This window comes from Leptonychotes weddellii, chromosome 13 (assembly GCF_054177405.1).
Source record: "Leptonychotes weddellii isolate Sample4059 chromosome 13, ASM5417740v2, whole genome shotgun sequence".
In the NCBI taxonomy this organism is placed as follows: Eukaryota; Metazoa; Chordata; class Mammalia; order Carnivora; family Phocidae; genus Leptonychotes; species Leptonychotes weddellii.
Window position 1 is genome coordinate 74,832,130 of NC_138381.1, and position 24,065 is coordinate 74,856,194.

The 24,065-nt window shown below is 35.9% G+C and overlaps 1 protein-coding gene across 14 annotated transcripts in view; it reads right to left on the reverse strand.

The window, feature by feature from the left end:
- Positions 1-24,065, reverse strand: part of IFT81 (intraflagellar transport 81) — a 177,339-nt gene that overhangs the window by 29,912 nt on the left and 123,362 nt on the right. For 12 of the 14 annotated variants that reach the window (XM_031031935.2, XM_081802266.1, XM_081802263.1 and 9 more), the window contains 2 exons: positions 21,795-21,941; positions 2,127-2,276 (listed from right to left, as the gene is read on the reverse strand). In XM_031031935.2, coding sequence (XP_030887795.1) covers positions 2,127-2,276; positions 21,795-21,941 — 297 coding nt within the window. Of the gene's footprint in view, positions 1-2,126; positions 2,277-11,862; positions 12,010-21,794; positions 21,942-24,065 lie in introns of those variants that run through there. The other 2 variants (XR_014139809.1, XM_081802270.1) reach the window with 2 other exon arrangements.

Here is a 24,065-nt window from a genome sequence, read left to right on the forward strand (position 1 = left end):
GGTCATGGTTCCTAGAGTCTCACACCTCTTAAAGATGAGGGGCTGGGTCATCCCACCAAGAAAGTCACTTAGACCAGTGAAGGTGCTAGCCAAACATGAGGGAAATCTAGAATGGTAAAGGAAGAAGATGTTGAGTATTACTATGCCCTTGGGACCAAATGCAGCACTGAGAGTTTTCATTTGTCCTATTAACCCTCCTCCTACAAATTTTCCTAGAAATTGTGACCAACTAGAATCCTGTAGAAGCTATACCTAAATGGAGTCAACTTAACATGAGCAACAGGTAGATCCCAGCATTACAAGGGATGGATTGTAATGGATGTTGTTGGTGCCTCACTCAGACCTCATCTGCAACCTGCCATGAGAGTTGTTGATTGCTAAAGGTTCACAGTTGCCCCCTTCTCCAGAGAATGCCCTCCCATTGGGCTAGGAGGTTACATCCTGCCACCAGCCACTGACTGACCGATATGGGAGTAAAAAGGCCAGGCCCTTTGCCTCAAGATGTAATCAACTTCACACTGCATTCTGACCTCCAAAGTTCCTCACAGAATCAAAATGAAGCTGTCTAATCAGGACTACATCCTTGCTTGGCTCTTTTCTGCTGCCCTATCTGCTTCCCTCACTCCCCTTCTTCTGAAGGCACTCCCTCCCTCAATAAATCACTTGTACAAAGTATTTCCTCTCAGGCTCTGCTCCAAGGAACCCAACTTAAGAAAAAATGTAAAGAAAAAACTGATGGAACTAAAAAAAGAAGCAGACAAAGCAATAATCATAGAGATTTTAACACACCTCTCTCAATAACTATGGAATAAGCAGACAAAAATCTCAATAGGAATATGGAAGATTTGAAATCATGGTTAACACAGTTGACTGAACTGACATATAGAGAACACCATCCCCAACAACTGCAGAATACACATTCTTCTCAACTGTGCTGGGACAATTACCAAAAGAGACCATTTGCTGGACCATAATGCAATACTCAACAAATTTCAAAGGACTAAAATTACACAGAATGTTCTCTGGTCACAGTGGAAATAAGGTAGAAGTCAATAACAGAAAGGTAACTAGAAAATGTTTGGTTTTAAGCAACATTTGGTTTTAAGCAATAATCCATAGATCAAAGAAATCATAATGGAAATTGGAAAATATTTTTGAAGTGAACAATAACATAATTACTATTTATCAATTTTGAAAGTAGTGCCATTATGCACAGTAAATTTTCTATCTGAAGTTCCCTAGATGCAAACAATATTCAACAGCATGAGACACAAAGTTCATATTGCCAGCTAACCATGACTGGTTGAAACTTCATTCACATCCACCATATTAATGCTAGCTGGTAAACCAACATCCTGATGAAATAATTTCCCCATGGGTGAAAGGAACAAAAATCCAAATCAAGAAAATTCTGAGGAACTGGTGTCCACGATGAGAGATTTTGCTGTTAGAGGGACTACTCTGGGCTTAACTCTTTTCTGAAAACTAAGGCACAAATACATAAGGTATAAGCTTGCAGGCAAACTTCCATATGGTATCTTTCCTAGATATTTCTTTCCAGAGCTCCAGAAGTAGTTGCTTAGAAATTTCTGCCCAGCAGGCCATGATAAATAAATATTTTATAGTCATTCTCTTGGTATGATAATTTTTCTCATATTAACTAGCTAATCAAAGAAAAACCTACTTGGAATTCAACCCCAAAGTCAGCACACATGAAAAAGTTAGTGTTTACTGCTACATTAAAAAATAAATGAGGGTGCACCTGGGTGGCTCAGTTTGTTAAGCATCTGACTCTTGGTTTTGGCTCAGGTCAAGATCTCAGGGTCATGAGATCAAGCCCCACATAAGGATCTGTGCTCAGCACAGAGTCTGCTTGAGAGTCTCTCCCTCTCCCTCTGTCCCACCCCTGCTCACACATATGTGCACTCTCTCTCTCTAAAATAAAATAAATAAAATCTTTAAAATAAGTAAAAAATAATAAGTTTATATGATATCTCTGTAATTAATCAGAAAACATTAATAACTTTATGGTGTTTTCAGTAAAAACAATGACCTCAGTATACAGCTATAACCCATAAACCTCCTGGCATTTATATTTCTAGCACAGCAAGATAATATTGTATTACCAGTTGATGTTGAATATTTTCATGACGTTGCTTAAGAAGTTCTTCTGTCCTCTGCAAGAGACCGAATTCAGCTTTAAATTCAGCTATTATTTGATGCTTCTTTTTGAAAACTGTACTCTTGCTTCGAAGTTTACTGACATATCGTTTGAACTATAAAAGAATACAGCATATAACCTCATGAGTAGAAAAGTCATTGCTAAACATATATAACCTCATTGTACTAGAAAAATTTTATTGTCTCTTGTCCAACATGGGTATCACAAGTACATAATAATTACTTAGTTTCATTTGAAAACTTGGAAAGACTAACTGCTTAATTAAAATATTTTGTGTAGATTTTAGTTTTTGGACCCATCTAAATATTGTAAATCCTTACATAAAAGCTATTTGTTTTGGGCCTTACCAATAAGGATTTAAAAAACCAGAAACTCAACCCTATAAAAGTAAAAAGGTTAAAAAGGAAGGAGGAGGAGAAGAAGAAGAAGAAAAAGTAGGAAACCCACTCTGGCTGTGATCTTATCATGATATCTCTTGCATACTGTCCTATTATGGTAGCACTGCATCTACTGAGATTAATATAGCCAACCAGAATAGTTAACACTTGTAGCTACTATTTATCATTTAAGAAATGTACTCTGACCATATACACTAAGAAGCATCTGAGACATTGGGATGAAACTCATCCCAAACCTTAAAAAGCTAAGAATATTCCAACTTAGTGGGAGTTTACAGTTGCTTAATTCAGCTATTTACCTACTAATGATATAAAGTTATAACTACTCTAATGGAAAGACCCCACTATTAAGTAATACCAACTATAGTTTGGAAAAGCAAATGAAATGAATAGGAATTAAAGTAATTCATTTGATAAACAGTACTTACTATTATGTACTAGGCACTATGCCAGACATGGAGAATAACACTCTAAACAAGATACTCAGAAGTCCTGCCCTTACCAAGCTTAAGGAAATAGTGGCAAAAACAAACATTGAACTGAGGTTTACAACCATGGTGAACATTATGAAGAAATGAAGCGGTCCTGAGAGTAAATAATAAAAGAGTTTAGCCTGGGTTGGGATGAAAGCAAAAAAAGTGGGTCTTGGGATTTAGGGGAGGTGGATTATGGCAAGCTTCTCAAAATAATTACATTTAAGCCAAGACTGAAGAAGTAAGAGTGTGTTGGAGGAAGGAGGAAGAGGCAAAGAAGAACATTCCAGGTAGAGGAAACAGAAGGTGTAAAGATCCTGGCTCATAAAAAGTATTGCTTGATATAAGAAGCAAATGCCAGAAGCAAATGTTGAGAAATTTCTGGTATTTCTGAAACAGAACATAATACTTAAAAAAAAAAAAAAATCCTTCCTCGTATGTACCATTATACTAATAATTTTCAGATTTTTTTTACTATATAAAATAATTTTTCTTCCTACTCCATCCTTTTATTAACTACATTATAAAGAAAATTTCCAAGTAAGAATTTGGCCTGTTATATTTAAGCACATCACTTCAAAACAAGTTTCCATTTTACCTAATACAAGGTAATTCTTTTTTTTTGAAATTTTTATTTTATTTTTTTAAAGATTTTTAAAATTTATTTTAGTGACAGAAGTGTGAGCAGGGGGAGGATAAAAGAAGGAGGGAGAGAGAGAGAGAACCTCAAGCAGACTCTGTGCTGAGCATGGAGCCCAACGTGGGGCTTGATCTCCTGACCCCAAAATCATGACCTGAGCCAAAATCAAGAGTCGGATGCTTAACCAACGAGCCACCCAGGCGCCCCATTACTTTTATTATTTATAAAATTATTTATAACTCTTCTCAAGTTAGCCTTTAAAAGGATTGGGTATTAAAAAGGCTAAGATTCTCAAAGAATTACCTTGTAGGGGAGTCTGGGTGGCTCCACAGGTTAAGCATCCCAACTCCTGATTTCGACTTACCTCATGATCTTGAGATCGTGCGCCACGACAGGCTCTGTGCCAGGAGTGGAGCCTGCTTTTTTTTTTTTTTTTTAAAGATTTTATTTATTTATTCATGACAGACAGAGAGAGAGAGAGAGGCAGAGGGAGAAGCAGGCTCCCAAGGAGCAGGGAGCCCGATGCGGGACTCGATCCCAGGACCCTGAGATCATGACCTGAGCCGAAGGCAGACGCTTAACCATCTGAGCCACCCAGGCGCCCGAGCCTGCTTAATATTCCCTCTCTCACTACCCCTCCCCCCTCTAAATAATAATAGTAATTAACGTATTACTGAAATTTTGGAAAACAGAAAAAGGAAAAATTCACTTGAAGCCTCTATTCCAATGTAAGTTCTACTACCATGTTGCTATTTTTCCTCCTAATTTTTAAGGCTAAACATAAGGGCAATAATTCTAAATTGTAAGGTAGTTAAATAGGAAGCACAGCATTTCTAAAATTTAGGTAATTTTTTTCCTTATTTGGAAATCCAATCAATTTTCAAATTGATTGATTTTTCAGTACGCAACAATAGTGAGATTAAAAATTCTTCACATAGGAGCGCCTGGGTGGCTCAGTTGGTTAAGCGACTGCCTTCGGCTCAGGTCATGATCCTGGAGTTCCGGGATCGAGTCCCGCATCGGGCTCCCTGCTCAGCGGGGAGTCTGCTTCTCCCTCTGACCCTCCTCCCTCTCATGCTCTCTGTCTCTCATTCTCTGTCTCTCAAATAAATAAATAAAATCTTTAAAAAAAAAATTCTTCACATAAAAATAACCATCTAATTCCTAGTTTAGACATCTTTTAATACTTGACTTAAACTTTGAAAGAAATGAAGAACCCACTGTGTTTTAGAAGAAGGAAGTTCAAAATATTTTTCTCTCCATGATTAAGTTAGTTTTAATAGTAAGGAATCCAGCCCACACACAGCAAATTATCAATGGCTGGATTATAGGAATGGTTTAAAAATTTAAGTCATACCAATGTATCCAGAGTCCAATAACTTGCAATTTTTCCTTTTAAAGAATAAATGTGTAAGCCTGACATAACCACAGACTCAGAATCCCTAGAGTAACTATATGTTCTATTAAAAGTGTCCTGGGCAAAGTGCCCAAAATGAAATCAACTCTGTTCATCTGCTATCTTCTGTATTATCTAGGCCACTTTTTCCCTTCTTTATCATGCTGTGCTCCAGAATTATTTTTAAAAGCTAAAAGCTATCAATATTTTTGGTAGAAGAACAAACCCACCAATTACTCAATATGCTCTATGCTAATTGGTTATTATTTGACATTCACAGGACAAACTACCTAAGGGAAGGGTAGTCAGGGCCAGATTAATGATAGTTATGTACAATTAAGCAATAGGTGGCCATCAAAGCAGTCTAAGGGATCCACTACGCTGGATGAAATTAGAGGACAGAAAACACATTATCAATGTTTTTCCTCCATTGGAAGTTTCTTCTCACTATCATTTGGATTTTAGGTTATTTCTGAATTTTCAAGTTGTTACAAAAAACCATGATGAATATATTGAAGCTAAAACTTCAGAAACATTCTTTTTTTTTTTTAAAGATTTTATTTATTTATTTGAGACAGAGAGAATGAGAGAGACAGAGAGCACATGAGAGGGGGGAGGGTCAGAGGGAGAAGCAGACCCCCTGCCGAGCAGGGAGCCCGATGCGGGACTCGATCCAGGGACTCCAGGATCATGACCTGAGCCGAAGGCAGTCGCTTAACCAACTGAGCCACCCAGGCGCCCCGAGAAACTTCAGAAACATTCTTAACAATTTCTATAGGACATACTTCCAGAAATGGTCAGAAGGAAATAAGGTTTTGATATATTTTGTCAAACTGCCCTTCAAAGGCTATTTATAGTGCCTTTAATCATTGTCAACTTGATAATTAAAATAGTATTTTACTTTTTATTTGCATTTTTTTATTAAGGAAATTCACTTTTTTGGTCATGTTCATTATTCATCTGGGGGAATTTTTTTTAATGATTTGCCTGTCTTTGGCCCATTTTTTTATTGGAGCTTTTAATTTTTCCTGTGGATCTGTAACAGTGATTCTCAAACTTTTTGGTCTCAGGAAAGCTTTATGTATTTTTAAAATTATTAAAGCTCTCAAAGGGATTTTGTTTATGTAGACTGCTGCTGTGGCAAACTTGAGGGAATAGAACACAATTTCAATTAATGGACCCCTTACTTCATAACATATAAAAATCAGTTCCAACTGGATTACAGACTTAAATGTGAAAGATAAACATCTTTTAGGATATAAGAAAATATCATCATACCTTTGAGATAGGAAAGGATTTATTAAACAAGACGCAAAAAGCACAAACTGAAAATAGATGATCAATAAACTTAACTTGGCTAAAATCAAGAACTTTTGTTCATCAAAGTATATATTAAGAGATTAGGAATATAAATCACAAATTGGGAGAGCATATTTGTAACACATTAAACCAACAAAGGATTTGTATCCAAAATATATAAATTAAACCTATAAATCAATAAGTGAAAGACAAATAATCCAACAGAAAAATGGATAAAATACCTGAATAGTCACTTTGCAGAAGAGAAATCCAAGATGACCAATAAACATATTAAAGGATGCTCAACCTCATTAGTAACCAGTAATACAAACTAAAACCACAGTAAGATACTATTTTAACATCCACCCAATTAGCAAAAAGAAGTCCTTCAATACTAAGTGTTGGTGAAGATATGGAAGAAGTGGAATACCTGTATACCACAGGAAATGGAGGATTTATAATTTAGAACAACAGTTTGGAAAACACTTCATATCTACTTCAGTTGACACTGTGTTCAGCCTATGCCCCACCAACTCCACTCCAATAAATAGCAGGGCTTCTCAAACTTACCTATGGTGATGGAGCAGTTTTAAAAATTTCTAATCATTTGTAGATACTTAAATAAAACAATAAAAATATTTAGGAAACATCACGTTACTATAAATGTTTCTAAATGCTTCTGTTCAACTTATATGGTCATGGATTAGTAACTAACAGTTTATGGTCTAAAACAGGACTTCAGACAACTCTTTGAATAGAACTGCTCCAGAGTAGAGCTTCGTAAATGCAGTATGCTCCAGTGCACTCACGTGGCACAAATATTAAGTGTATGCCAAGATAGTAATCCACTAAGACTTTGCAGCAGTTGGGCAAGATACTATAAAGAACTCCCAAGCCAGTCACCCTCAGCTGTACGCAGCCTTGTCCTTTTACCTCAGTATGCTAAACAATGATCAATTTTTTTTAAGTGTCATATTGTGAAAAAAGTTAAACACTGCTCTGGAGAAATTCTGTTCATAGTCACATACATAAGAATGTTGACAGAAACACTGCAATAGCAAAAAACTGGAAAACAAGCCACAACAAATTGTTGTATATTCAACTACATATATACAGTGAAAGTAAACAATTTTAAGTTCAAGAAATAATGTACAGCAAAACAAGCAAGTTACAGAATATACAGAGTATGCTTCCATTAGTATTGCTTAGGAAAACTAAACAATATAGTTCAGGGACACAAATGTGTGGTCAAACAGCAAATAAGAGTCAGAAAATGACAAATACCTAACTTGAGATGGTGGTTACCTCTTAGAGGGGTGGAAATCAAATAGGATAAAGGAGAGGCACACAGAGAACCTCAAAGGTTCTTTTTTTAAGCTGAGTGCTAAGTATATGTTCATGATCTCATTGTTCTTTACTCTTCACATATGATACACACACACACACATATAAACACATTGTCACCTACCTTTACTTAACACATTTTTAAAAATGAACCATTTTGAAAAGTAAATAAACATTAAAGAATCAATATAGAAGGTCCCAAATCTAACCAATGAGTTCCAGAAGAAGAGAATTAAAAAAAAAAGATTTTATTTATTTATTTGACAGAGAGAAAAAGACAGAGTGCAAAAGCAGGGGGAGCAGCAGGCAGAGAGAGAGGGAGAAGTAGGCTCCCCACTGAGCAGAGAGCAAGACTCAGAGCTCGATCCCAGGACCCTGGGATCATGACCTGAACTGAAGGCAGATGCCTAACCGACTGAGCCACCCAGGCACTCCCAGATTTTTTTATAAAGAGTAGAAATAATACAAGAGGGGCGCCTGGGTGGCTCAGTCGTTAAGCGCCTGCCTTCGGCTCAGGTCATGATCCCAGGGTCCTGGGATCGAGCCCCGCATCGGGCTCCCTGCTCCGCGGGAAGCCTGCTTCTCCCTCTCCCACTCCCCCCGCTTGTGTTCCTGCTCTCGCTGTGTCTCTCTCTGTCAAATAAATAAATAAAATCTTTAAAAAAAAAAAAAAAGAAAGAAAGAAATAATACAAGAAAATCTCCCAGAACTGAAGGATATAAGATTCTAAATTGAAAGGACCAATAGAATTCCCAGCTCAATGAAAGAAGAAAAGATTATTTAAGCCCATAACCTTAAAAATTTAGAAAATCAGAGGTAAAGAGAAAATCCCAAAAGTTTCAAGAAGAGGTAAAATAACAAGAATAGTAACAATAAAAGATCATATCAAAGGAATGGGAATTAAAACTGCCTCAGACAGCAACACTGAACACTAGAAGACAACAGAACAATGTCTTCAAAATTCTCAGGGAAAAAGATTTTCAACCAGAATTCACCATTCCATCAAACTATCAATCATGTATGGAATGGAGTAAAGACAAGATGGAATAAACACAGATGGAATAAAGACAGTTTCAGACAAGCAAGATTCTCAAAAATGTACCTTCCAAGTCCCTCTTTTTCAGGAACATTCTCTATTACAACAAGGAAATAAACCAAGAAAGAGAAGACTTGGGATGTGGAAAGCAGGGGATCCCAAACAGGAAAATGGTTAAAGAATTTTCAGGATGATGACTATGAAGCCCCAGACTACAGTTTACAGCAAGCCTATGGTTCACAGCAAGTCTAGATATAAATCTTCCGACTGGAACAGAAGAATGAGAGGGACTCCAAAAAGAATACACCTAAGGTTTACAAAATATAATTAACAGATTACTGTGTATGGACATATGCCATATTAAGATAAATTGTACAGTTCTATCAGAAGGTCTGGAGCTGAGTGGGTGATAGGTACATGAAAAAACTAACCAAACAAAAACAAAAAAAAATAGGTCAGTATTAATTTTTTTTTAAGTGTACAAGTGTACAAGACTACAAGGATATGTAATCATAGTATACTACGTGGCTCAGCTGTAAACTGTGTTTCTACAATTATCATAATGAGGGCACCTGGGTGGCTCAGTCGTTAAGTGTCTGCCTTCAGCTCAGGTCAAGATCCCAGGGTCCTGGGATCGAGCCCCGCATCAAGCTCCCTGCTCCTCAGGAAGCCTTCTTCTCCCTCTCCCACTCCCCCTGCTTGTGTTCCCTCTCTCGCTGTGTCTCTCTCTGTCAAATAAATAAATAGAATCTTTAAAAAAAAATTATCATAGGGAGGCTCTAATGAATGGAAGGATGGGGTATGGGGGTAGACAGGGAATGAGAAGTGTAGGCTAAATCCTCATCTCCTATGGTAGTATATCCAAAATGGAAAAAAAATTTTAAGTTTCAGCACAAACATGCTATTTAGAAATGTAGAAGTAAATACTACAAGAAACAACCAAAGGCATTAAGAGAGATTGCCTCAAGGAAGCATGACTTGGGAATGTGAAAGGGGATCATTATTTTCATTATAAGCTTTGTAGTACTATTTTAAACTATATATTTGTATCAATCTAAAAAAAGAGTAATTAAATTAAAAGTACAACCCACCTCAAAGAAAGCCCATCACCAACAAAAACCTAACAGCTGACAGATTTTATTTTGAATAGACTTTGAGTATTAAAAATTAAATTCACTCATAATTCCATGTTGTAACAATTTATATGAGCAAAAAGTCACAAATAATTTCATTTAGGACTTAATCATTAAGGTCCTAGGAGCAGTACAACAAGGTCACAGAAGCAGTTCAGAGAGGTGTTAAGATCATAGGCTTTGGAGTCAGAGAAATGTAATTTCAAATCCTGGCTCCACCACTTAAAGTGACCTTAGGCAATTACTGTTTTGTCTTTATATATCAATTCAATTGAAATAAAAAAAAAAGGAGGTAACAATACTTATCTCAGAGTGATATGAAAATGTATGTAAGGCAATTAGCACAATGCCTAGTGTAGCATTCAATAAATAGGAGCTATCATTGTTATAATTAATTATGTCACAATGGTTTAATAAAGCAAATTCTTGACCTAAACATTTGCAATTATTAATAACCATAATTGTCACCATATGGTAGCCAATTCTTGAAAATCCTTTATTACCGTGTAAAGGGTTTTTTAGAACCTCTGAGAATCAAAACATACAATGTTACCATTATAAAATGAATGATTATTTGTCTAAAATAAAACTAGGTAGTTTTTAAATAAAATCTATAAAATATACCAAAATTCTATAAAAATTGAATAATGGATAATGATTAATAATGTCTATCACTCTGTTTGAATGTAGTTAAGGAGTACCTAGAAAATAAGAGATGATAACTGTTTCTTCTAAATAGTAAAGAAATAAAGAAACGTCAAGTAATTAAGCAGAAAAGTAAAAATCTATGTGTGATGGATGCTCTTTAGAACTAAAATAGAATAATTAGTGCACCGGGGTGACTCAGTTGGTTAAGCGACTGCCTTCAGCTCAGGTCGCGATCCTGGAGTCCTGGGATTGAGTCCCACATCGGGCTCCCAGCTCAGCGGGGAGCCTGCTTCTTCCTCTGATCCTCTCCCCTCTCATGCTGTTTCTCTCTCTCTCTCATATAAATAAATTTTTTAAAAATCTTAAAAAAACAGAATAATTACTACTGCAAGCAATGACAAATCTATATAATCTCAGTACAACTATGTAAAGATTTTGAATATATATATATATTTATAAGCCAAGATTGGGAGAGAATTAAGAAATAAAAATAGCTGTTGTATTGGGTGGATAGAGTTATGAGTGACTTTTTTGGGATTTATTTTTTAAATACTTAATTTAAAAATATTTTTAAAATAATCTTTAAAGGAACTCTGGCATAGGAGATAAGCAACAGATTCTTGGAACATTAAGGAAAAGCTTTCTATAGCTCACTATAGCAGGTTAATAAAGCAAATTTGTCATTAAAGTGAACTAGAAAGCTTGCCACTGTGCAGGAAGGTCCATTATAGCAGCTATTACTAATCATTTGGACCAATATACATTTGTTACCTAAATTTGTCATTTATGAAGAACAGCCATCATTTTAAATGCTGAGATCAATAAGATTAAAGCTTTATAGAGCTAGCTAGCTTCTAGCTTCAGGACTAATTTTACAGATTCCTTTGTGATCAAAATGGAATTTGCCAGATGTTATTTCTCTTTTTACCATTTAATATGTCTTAGAACCTTTAATAGTAATGATCAAAATCTGGGCTAGCTTTTTAAATGGACAAAGCAGCTTATTTCCTTAAGTATATAACCATTTACAAATGCTTTTCAAGCTTATCTGGAACTCAAAAGCATTATTAGATTCCAGGTATCAATCTGGATATTTATGCAGAAACAAGCATCTCTCTGCTCCCGCTGCAAATTTTCTACCTCAGTATCTGGCATGAAAACTATTTTCACAGTAATTAGCTGCGAGGACCTTACAAGACAACCATATAATAAATACTTCATATTGTCAAGAACCACAAAAATCTATTTTTTTGAAAAAGCACTATTTCCCTTTTACAGAAAAGGAAACCTATAGAGAAATTAATACAACTCACCAAATTTCAGCAAGTTGGAAAAACTGGACTAGAATGAGTACTTTTGTCCTCAAATTCTGTTAGTCCAATATGCATGCTATTTTCCATTTCTTAATTAAATCACATCTTTGTCAGTTACTTCATCAAATGATTTTTAAGCATGGAAAACTACAGAAAAAGACCCAAGAGAGTTAGGTGTCACATGAGGTAACACCAACTGTTCAAGAGTAGCATGAATATGACCAATGATCACGAATTTTTCACCCATTTGTCAGTGTCTTCTATTTTGTCTGAATTCAGACTTGTAGAAAACCCGAAGAGACTGTCTTTTCATGTTATGCTGAATAAATCATTTGGACTCCCTGAAGTCTGGTCTCAGATATTTGTTTTAAGGCAAGAAAAAGTTTCAAAGCAATCTTTCTGTTAAAATGATAGTCTTCAAATCACCCATCATAACTAGTGCCAACACAGACACACATACAAATATAATTCTAAACTTTTGCAACCTGTTAGTATTAGGTTTTTAGCTTTAAATTAGAAAATTTGGGGGCGCCTGGGTGGCTCAGTCGGTTAAGTGTCCGACTCTTGATTTCGGCTCAGGTCATGATCTCAGGGTCCTGGGATCACCCCCCCCACCACCGGGCTCCACACTCAGCGTGGAGTCTGCTTGAGATTCTCTCTCCCTCTGCCCCTCCCCGCTGTGCTCACTTGCAATCTCTCTCAAATAAATAAATAGATCTTAAAAAAAATTAAAAAATAAATTAGAAAGCATAAGCAATGTAATTACCCATAAATGGTAGTGGATAGTTAATTGCTAATTCTTTTGAGAGAGTATATATACCAGCATATATATTGCTTATGATATGTTTTATTATATGTCTTAAATGAAACTTGCATATTATATGCTTATCATATGTCTTAAATGAGACTTAAATGAAACTTGTGGCACAGGAACATCCATCTGTGAAACACAGTTAATCATGCCATCAAGGTCTCTAAGCTTCTATTATAAATCAAATCACCACCACACAGCTGTTACTACATTAGACATAATGGATTTTTCAACTGCTGTCCAAGCAGTTAACTCTCAAAACATTTTGCTATGAAAAGTTTTCAAATTTTGGGCTGCAACTGTGGCTAGCTAGATTGCATGCATAATATACTATTTCTATTACAGTGAATTGAGCCAGACTTATTTGATTTTGTTTTGTTCTATCTCTTGGGAAATTTTAGGGGCCTCGGGTCCTGCTATGAACTCTAAAGGGTGTAATGTGACTTGAAAGGTTCTAAAAATATCACAGGTTTGCCTGGGCTCACTTAGAAGGGTGGATGATTCAATTACAAGTGTCAAAATTTGATTCCTAATTTTTCGGGATCTGACAGCTGCAGCAAACCTTGCCAGGATTCCCTTATCTTCACTGTGCTTCTCTTTGAAGTATTTAAAGAAGATTTCATAATCTTTGCAATTTAGCTCTAGGATTTCTATCGGTAGCTGTAGAATGAATTGGTGGGATCTTTCTAAAACTTCTTATAAACATTATTTGACAAAGCACATTTTTAAAGCAGTCATAACTGCAAAACAGGTGAGCTTCTTGTAATGGTTAGGGAACAAAACATAATGGACTCTATACTCATACAGCATTAACCAGGAGTGACCTTTCAATGCATGAAGTACCAACGGAACCTTAACCAGAGGTTCATTTGTTACTATAAAAAAGTTCAGACCCTGGGGCGCCTGGGTGGCTCAGTCAGTTGAGTTACTGATTTTGGTTTCAGATCAGGTCGTGATCTTATGGGTGATGGGATCGAGCCCCACATCCGGCTCCACCCTCGGCAGGGAGTCTGCTTGAGATTTTCTCCCTCTGCCCCTCCCCTGGGCCCTCTAAAATAAATAAATAAATAAATCTTAAAAAAAAAAAAAGTTCAGAACCAAAAGGCATGCATTCATTTGAATGACAGCTCTAGGAAGGGTACCAGCATTGCATCATCAGGGCTGATTTTTTTGTTTGCTTTTTCAAATAGTTAAAGGAGAGATTCAGAGATATCAAAATGACTAAGATGGGAAAGATCAGTAGCTATGTGGGACTTACTACAAGAGGCACAGAATCTCTTCTTTGCTCTTCCATTAAGAGAGATAGTCATCACACTCAGATTGCCACCTATGAAATAGCAAAATTTGTACTTACCAAAGAATTAACGGAGGCTAACAGTTTAAATGGCAAATTTAGGTTTGTGGTTAGGTATCTAAAAATAACTTTATCTGGGATGCCTGGGTGGCTCAGTCTGTTACGCGTCTGCCTTCAGCTCAGGTCATGATCCCAGGGTCCTGGGATTGAGTCCCAAATCGGGCTCCTTGCTCAGTGGGGAGCCTGCTTTTCCCACTGCCTGCCACACACACACTCTCTCTCTCTCCCTCTCTCTCTCTAACAAATAAATAAAAGCTTTAAAAAAATAAAAAAACTTTGTACAATGAAATATACAACTACAGTTAAGACAAAGAGTTAATATAAGTAATTTTTCCTATCAACTGAAGCCTACAAAGAAGTGCCAAGACATTTTTAATATTATCACTTTTCTGATGAAAAACATACATATATCTAGATTACATTATATACTTTCAGATTTCCACACATTTACTAAGTGCCTGTTACATGCCAGGTATTAAGTAAATGATGGTGAACAAGAGATAAGCCCCTGCCACCGTGGAGCTTACTGCTTTCTTAGGGGAAGCAGAAACTGAACAAGTGTTCTTTTTTTATTTTATTTTTTATTATTATTTTTTTAAAGATTTTATTTATTTATTTGAGACAGAATGAGAGAGAGAGAGAGCACATGAGAGGGGGGAGGGTCAGAGGGAGAAGCAGACCCCCCGCCGAGCAGGGAGCCCGATGCGGGACTCGATCCCGGGACTCCAGGATCATGACCTGAGCCGAAGGCAGTCGCTTAACCAACTGAGCCACCCAAGCGCCCTGAACAAGTGTTCTTAAGGTGTTCTATGGTACAACACACAGGAACAGAGTACTATGGGAGTACATTTCAGGGTCATGGAGTATGAGCTGGGGAAAAATAACAGGGGTATTATTCTGGAAGACATGCTCCTTAATTAAGTTTATTACATTACCTTAAAAACATCATACTGACTACAGCAATCTTTTATAACAACTCAGAGTCAAATGTATGACCATTAACTTACACTTTGCTATAATACTGTTTTTATGTCCCTTCTTACACTGAATCCTGCATAAAGTTAGATAATTCTATGCAAACATTTTAAAAGCACTCCAAATTAAGGAAAACTAAGGTCACTTATTTTAATACTTAAAATCCTGTCCAAATAATTCAAGTTATCATAACTTAGAATAACTGCAATAATTTGCATTTAGAAAGTCCTAAGAGAAAACCACATGAGGATTCTAACTTAGGAGGGGAATTTTTGGGTCATATGGTAATTCTGTGTTTGGCTTTTGAAGAATTGTCATACTGTTTTCCACAGCAGGTACACCACTTTATAGACAAGGAAACTGAGGCACAGAGGAGTTCGGCTGATAGGTGGCAGAGCAGAGATCTGCACACAGGTGTTCTGGCTCCAGAGCTGATTCTTTTAACTTCCATAGAATTCTCTTAACCTCCTCATTTACTGACATGGAAAAATCTCCAAAACATTTTATTAAAAGCAAGTTGTACAATACACACAGAATAAAACCATTTATATTTTTAAAAACCCATAAAACAGTATTATCTATGACTATCTTTAAAGAAAAGGCTGAAAGGATACACAAAACTGGAAGCAGGGGTTTCTCTCTGGTAAAGGGGCTGAGGGACTCGGATTGGGGGTGGGAGGTAGTCAAGGAAGACTTTGACTTTATGTGTGTTGTTTGATTTTCACACCACAAGAACATATTCAGGTATTACTTGTATAATCATATTTTTTAAGATTAAAAAAAATCCAAAACATTGATCCAGTCCAATCTTTTTTTCTACTAAATGCACACATTACTTCTAAAATGTCCCTCAGGGCGCCTGGGTGGCTCAGATGGTTAAGCGTCTGCCTTCGGCTCAGGTCATGATCCCGGAGTCCTGAGATCGAGTCCCGCATCGGGCTCCCTGCTCTGCGGGAAGTCTGCTTCTCCCTTTGCCTCTCTCTCTCTCTCTCGAATAAATAAATAAAATCTTTTAAAAAAATAAAAAAATAAAATGTCCCTCATCCAGCTTCTGTCATAATATTTTATTTATTTATTTATTTTTAAAGATTTTATTTCTTTCTTTGACAGAGACAGAGACAGTGAGAGCAGGAACACAAGCAGGGAAAGTGGGAGGGGGAGAAGCAGGCTTCCCGCTGAGCAGGGAGCCCGATGTGGGACTCGATCCCAGGACCCTGGGATCATGACCTGAGCCGAAGGCAGCCGCTTAACGACTGAGCCACCCAGGCGCCCTGTCATAATATTTTAAATGGTGGAGCACTCTACTTCACCAAAGCAGCCTGCCTAACTACTGAAGAAAGCTTAAGTTGTAGAAATTTTCCCTTATAGCCAATCAAGTATTTCTTTCTCACCATTGGTCCTAATTCTGCCTTCTCTCAAACAAATAAGAAGAATACTAATCCATCTGTGTCAGGGGTCCCCAAGACCATCCCCAGGTTCAATGATTTGCTAGGAGGACTCACACACAGAACCCAGCATATAGTCATACTCTTGGCAATGCTTTATTACAATGAAAACATAAAAGCAAAACCAGCAAAGGGAAAAGGAACATGGGGTGAAATCCAGAGGAAACCAGGGGCAAGCTTCCAAGAGTCTTCTCCCTTAATTCCTCCAGCAATGAGTTATAACAATATGTGTGAAATGCTGCCAACAAGGTAAGTTCATTAGAGACTCAGCACGCAGGCATTTGGTCTGGTCACGGAGGCATACTCTCTGTCTAGCCCTTACCAAAAGTTCAGGCTCTGAGAAGGAAAGCAGGTGTTCAAAATAAACCACATTCTTTGTATATACAGTTTAGGCACAGTGAGCAATTCTTATCAGGGAGTGGAGGGAATCTTTCTAAATTCCAAGTTCCTAGATGCCAGCCAAGGGCCAATCTTGCAAATAAGATTTTCTAAGAATAGCAGTTTCAGGCCTGGTATGTTAACTCTTTTTATGCACACCATCCTTTCTATAATCCTTTTGAAATTTAAGTGTAATTCTATTATGCCTTTTTTTTGTTCTCAGTTAATACCTAATCAATTCTTTCTATGAAAATTGCCAGACTTTTTATCCATTTTGGTTACCTTCATCTGGACTCTGCCTTGACTATGTCCTTCTTAAAACATATGCCAAAAATGTAAAACGGTATTCCAGGCATAATTTCACCATAAATAGGATATTACATTTTTCTTAATAGAGTATAATAATTTGTTTTCTGATGCTGCATTACTCATGGGTGGTATGTTGAGATGGTAGACAAAACTCAAATTCTACAACACTGTATTCATAATCCTATTAATGGCATTTTGTTTGTTTTAGCACAAAGCTCCTGCCTCCCAAAATGACTTTGAACCCTAATTCTATCATCTCTCTCAGGCTGACTATTCCTTCTAGCTTCCTGTCATGTGAAAATTACTAAGGGTTCTGGAGGGAGACCACCTCAATTCAAATCATGGTACTACTACTTACTAGCCATGTGATCTTGGGTAAGTTACCACATATCCTCTGTGTGCCTTAGTCCCCATATCTGTAAAAACTAGAAATAATGATCATAACTATCTCTTAGAGTTGTTCAATGAAATAAATGAGATAATGTATATAATAAGCCTAGGATGATGTCTGGCACATTGTAACTGCATAATAAACATTAACTATTAATTAATCTAAATTATTGATAAGAATAATAAACAGGTTGGTATCAATGACAAAGCTCCATGGCATTTTTGGGTAACTGCTTTCAGAGATGACAGCATTCACAATTCTTTGAGAATACTTGGGTTTTTTAAAATTAATTAATTAATTAATTAATTTGACACAGAGAGAGAGCGAGCACAAGCAGGGGGAGCAGCAGAGGGAAAGGGAGAAGCAGGCTCCCCCCTGAGCAGGGAGCCCAATGTGGGGCTCAATCCTGGGCTCAGTCCCAGGACCCTGAGATCATGACCTGAGCCGAAGGCAGTAGCTTAACTGACTGAGCCACCTAGGCGTCCCTATACTTAGTTATTACATACTAAAATCCAATATAAAAAACCTCAAGATATAAAAAAACAGACATTCATTATCATCAATTTTTAGTTATGTTAAGAGACTATAGTGTCTAAATTTAACCTTCTTATCACCTACCAAATACTGGTGTGAAGAGAAAGAAATCAAGATAGACTAGACTGATAAGAAAATCTCTACCACTGAGAAGATAATTTCAACAGTTCAAGAAATTCCTACCCATGTCAGAAGTCTGGCACAATAAGAGATAAACACATTCCTGTGCCTACTGCCATAATTAAGCAAGGCAATACAATGAAAATAAAATGTTCAAGTGATAACCAAAGTACAATGAAAAAGAGGAGCATTTTTAGACACTTCACCTTTTATTAATAAGAAACATCCAGGGAATACTAATGAAAAAGTCTAATGAAGAACAAATGCCTGTAGCACTTGTCATCTGCAAACAGAAGAGCTAAATTCTCAGATGAAATGTAACATCTGGAATATTAACTTTAACAGCAGTAGGAAGCATCAAAATGCATACTTCAATACCGAACTTTAAAAACTGCTAGCTGACCTCTAAAAAGAAAATGACAAAGGAATATAAATTACTAAATGTGTAGTATTAACACAGTCACATTCCTAAATTTTTCCAAGAAAAGATTTATCAACCAACCACATAGGGATAATCAAGGAACGAAGGTTTACATCCAAATGGCTGTCGTAGTTTCTAGCAAGCTAACAGTGTGCTCGCTTCGGCAGCACATATTCTAGCAAGCTAACAGTTAGTGACTGTTAGACCTGAGTTCAAATCCTTACTCTGCAACTCACTAACTGTGACTTTAGGCAAGTTACTTAAATTTCTCTAAGCCTATTTCCCCAATCACAAAATGGAGATAATATTTACCTCACAGGTTTTTTTGAGAGGATGAATTAGGATATACTGCATGCATGTTTTATTGTGGTTAAACACACATAGTATAAAATTTGTCCTTTTAACCATTTTTAAGTGTACAGCTCTGTGGCATTAAGTATATTCACATCATTGTGCAACCGTCATCAAGGATATGTTTTTAAAGATTGAGCACACAGTAACTGCTCAGTGAATAGCAGCCAAAATGACTATCATTAGTGTTATCCCATTCTGAGTCTGTGTAAATTATGTATCCATAAACAAAAACTATTTCATATTTATTTCTACTGAATTGCACCCAGTTTAGGAAATACTAATTTCAAGTTTTAAGCTGTAAACTATATTCTTAGCTTTCAAATTCTTCATTCAAATGACTGACAAAAATATAAAAATATCAAGAGCTTAACACTGAGCACTCAGTATGTGCTCGTGCTATTCTAAGCACTTTTCAGGTATTAACTCAATCTGTACAATTATAATTCTAGGAGGTATACAGTGATAACAGTCACATTTTACAGCTGAGCACAAAGAGGTTACAGGAGCTGCCCAAGGTTACCCATCTGGTAAGATGAAAAAGCCAGGAGATGCACTCAAACAACCAAATTCTAGAGCCCATGCCCTTAACCACTCCACTATACTGTCTTTCACACATGTAGTAACATGAGGCCCATAGGAATGATGACTTCCAGATGCCAGATGTTATATGTTGGCTGAGCCTTCCAGTTTCTTGGAAGCTTTGACATCCATTAGTTCGTGTGTTCTTCATAATGACAGTGAAGAGCAATCACTCCCATTTTATAGATGGAGAAGTGATTTGCTCAAGGTCAATAGGAATATGTGAGAAAGACCTGGATCCCAGATTGGTCACTTATTACATATAAGTGCATCTATATCCCCCTGAGCTTCACTCAACTGTAAAATGGAAATAACAATAACAAGAATATAAGAAGTAAAGAAGTGTGTGTTTGCAAGGCATCTAGCACAGAGCCTTGTATAAAAAGTGGTCACTTAATGTTAGGCCCCCCTTCCTCATTCTCCTATTTGTGACTCCTGGTATAGTTATTCTTTCTAAATGCCATGCTACTACTCGATACCCTCTCACCAACTGTGTTAACAGATGGTTGGCAAAAAACATGATTTTTTGGTGATTACCATGTGATACCAAATGAAACCTCACTATATTATATAATATTAGTATAACAAACTTCCTCCCTTTTGTCCATATGGTCTATCACTTTATCAAAGTAGAAAATAAAACTGGTCTACCAAGATTTGTCCTTTACAAAATTATGCTTAATGTTCCCCAATACCTTCTGTTCTTTTAAGTAACTGCCAAATGATTTACTTGACTTGTTCCAGTTTCTGACCAGATATTGTTTAAAAATTAAGTTGACCTTATCATTTCCAAAGTTATCTTTTTTCCCCTTAAAAAAAGTATGCTTTTTCTGTCATCATACACTTCTCCTATTCACTATAATTTATCAAAAATAAAACTTAATAGGTTGGCACCATGTTCTTTCCCCCTCACATCTGCATAGAAGGAATATCTAATGCTGAATTCATAAATTCATTGCACTATTCATGCCAAATGTGACCACGGCAATTAGTATTTCTCGTCAATTGGGCAGCATTTTCTTAAGACAAAAATGGTAGGAGGTAGCATGGTCTCTTATAAAACAAAATTACTGCATAATTAACGCCCCCGCCCCCCCACTGGATTGCAAGGATGTCACAAAGCACACCCTGTTAGCTTCCAAGTAACATTTAAAATATTCCCATCTCTTAAAGCAAACTGGAAGTGGATGTTAAAAGCCAAAGTAATTTTTCAGTCACATGCTGACTGCTGAAATCTACTACTTTTCAAAAGGCTTACAGCATACTGGGAGGCTACAATCGGTAACACCACAGAGAAAAGTGGTACCGTGGGAACAACTCATTTGTGTCTGACACAGTGAAGGTTCACTGCCAATTTGTAACAGTATGAATTTGGTAACAAATATGAATTTGAATACAAAGCCAAAAATGAAGTTTGGATGTGAGCAGCTTTTCGAAGTAGTTTTTGCTGAGGCCTAATAGCTAAGTAGCTAATATAAAATAATGAGCTATAAGAAGTGGCAAAGTACAGGCAATGATTGGGAATTAAAATAACACCTATCACTTGATTTGCCTTAAAAAAAAAAAGCGCTGTACTAAAAACAAGATATTTTGCTTCATTTATTCATTCTTTCTTTAGCTAATTTTATGAAAATGAGATGGGGTGTTATATTTTTGGTGCTTAAGTTTAGCCATATATACAAATGACAATATTACTTGTCCTACTAATCTCACAAGTCTGACAGAAGGATAAATGAAATAACAGCTGTTAAAACATTGTTCAAAAATTTAAGTATACAGCAACACAAGATAGAGTTGTATTTTTAAAATTTACAAGCATCTACAATGAAATCATTTAAATGGTGCCAGTTCCAGTGGCTAAATACACATTACTGACAGAGTAACTTAGTGATACTATTTTCTCATCCCTTTCTGGGATGACATTTATCAATGAATATGAATTTTTGTCTTATCTGTTAGTTCCTACTCATTTTGCCTTACTTTTATAACTTAATATTTATAATTAATAAAACCAATATAGATTTGCTTAATTAAAAAGTAAAAATTTGGAACATTATCTCATAAAATTACTAAGATCTATGTCATTAAAAGCAAGAATATCTTAATATTATTGCAAAGACTTTTCAGTTTTAAATAAATAGGTTTTATAAAATAAAATTAACTTTCCATTACTGATATTCAAACCAAAAAAGTAAAAAACATGAATGTTTTCAAACAAAAACAATATTCATATCCTTGTCCCATTAGACACCTTAACTTACTTCATCTCCCTTCAAAACTTCGGTGCCATCAAATTCACGGGTCTGATTTGTCTTCACTGACACCTCTCTCTCTAGGTTGGCTAATTTCTCCTTTGCTTCCTGAAGTTCCTCAGCTTTGGCTTCTTTTTTACGAGAAATGATGGATGCCTAATTGAGCATTAAATATGAATGTAAAATTAGACACACAATCAACTTTCTATTATCTTGTGAAATTACCAATTTTTTAGATTTTACCAAGAGAAATTTTCAATATCAGGTTGGCTTCTCCTAACCAATACCCTTTGCCCTACTACCTATCATCACCAGTTATCTGTTTAATATGAGTATGCAATGTATACTAAATATCAACCCCAAAACATTTGGAAGACAAAAGCCCTGAAAATATAGGCTATATCAGCAGAGAAACAAAATACAGTAACACTCGAACATTAATGAAGATGCTTTCTAGGTAAGTAAATAGAAGCTCTCCTTAAGTCTTTTATTTTTCTGCATGGTAGGTTTCCTTTCACTGAAAGAAAACAATTATGTCTTACTCTCAAAACTACAACACAGATTATCTTACTTAAATTCAATATCCATACTTTGAAAATGAAATGTTAAAACACCTATTTGGGGCATTCTAATAAATAAAGTGCAGGTTTAAAATCAAACATGTGACTCACCAGAATTAGGCCAATGTTAACACAATCCAAACGGCTGCGCTTAGCCATGAATGCAGCACTTTATATTACTTAGCAACTCTTGGGGGATTTCCTTAAATGAACCATGGCGGTACTAGTTTAAGAAAAACATTAGCCAAACTGTCCTCTTAAGTGAAATAGTACAAATATTTTCTTCACACAAATTTGACAGGGGAGGGGAAATCTCTAATGCAAACCCTTTAAACAAGTCTATTCTCTCTGTTTAAAAAATGAAAGACAGATGATGAAGGAATGTTTCTCTCTATGGAATTATTCTAGCCAAAAAAAAAAAAAAAAAGAGAGAGAGAGATAGAAGAATGATAAGAGTACCATAATCATACGGGAATCGATGGTATACTTCCTTAAAATGATAAAATAAATATAAAACTCAGCCCAAACCAGGATCTTATATTTAATAGAGAAACATGAGAGTATCTCCTACTAAATCTGGAACAAGGTAAAAATGCCCACTATCTCCACTATAATTTAATATTGTGTTGAAGGTATTTGCTCATACCATTAGACAAAAGAAAGCAATCTAAAGCGTAAGAATTTGACAGGAGAAATTGGAATTTTCATAGTATATGCTTATACACCTAAAAAACCCAAGAGAATCTATGGGAACACTATAGTAAACAAATCAACAGCACTTACAGACAAATCAGGAAGAAGACATAGGAAAGAAAAGCCCTCAATTATAAGAGCAAAAAATAAAATAAAATATGTGAGCAAGAGAAATTCCAAAATGTTGAGGAAAACAAACACTCCTGAAAGACCAAAAAATAAACTTGAACAAATAGAGACACATAACATGTTCTTAGATGGGAAGACTCAAATACCATAAAGATATAAGTTTGGAGGTAGGTGATAAATAAAAAGCAAACCCAATAATTTAAAAAATTATGTTTTTTTCAAGAGCTGGACAAGTGGATAATAAAGCTTAAAGAACATATAAACAAGAATTGTAAGGAAAACCCTGAAAAAGTACAGCAACTGGGGATGAAGGTGGCTACTTTTATCAGTTATTTGAACTTGATTACAAAGCTTCTGTAAATAAGTTGAGTACCTGAACAGAGAGGCCAATGGAAAAATAGAAAATACAGAAATAAATCCAATAGCATTTTTAAATTAGAACAAACAGAATCTCAAATCCATAGGGGTAAAAATGGACTTTTTAGTAGCTGGTATTGGGACAATTAGATAATTGGATAGCTATACACAATAAATAACATACACCAGAAAACAATTCTAAATAGATCAGAGAATTTAAATATAAAAAATTAAACAGAGAAGTCCAAAAAGAAAACTTGAGTAAATTTCTCTATAACTTGTAAGATGGAAAAATGTTCCTAAATATGCCTCAAAACCTGAAATAATAAGAGAAAAAACTATTAAATTTGATTTCATAAAAATAAAGAACTTTTCCATGGTGACATAACACTGTAAACAAAGTAAAAAGGCAAATACCAAACTGGGGCGAAATGTTACAATTATAAGCAAGACAAAGAGTAAATATTTCTTCTCTTCTTTTTCTTTTTCTTTTTTTTTAAAGTGGGCTCCACACCCAGCACAGAGCCCAACACGGGGCTTG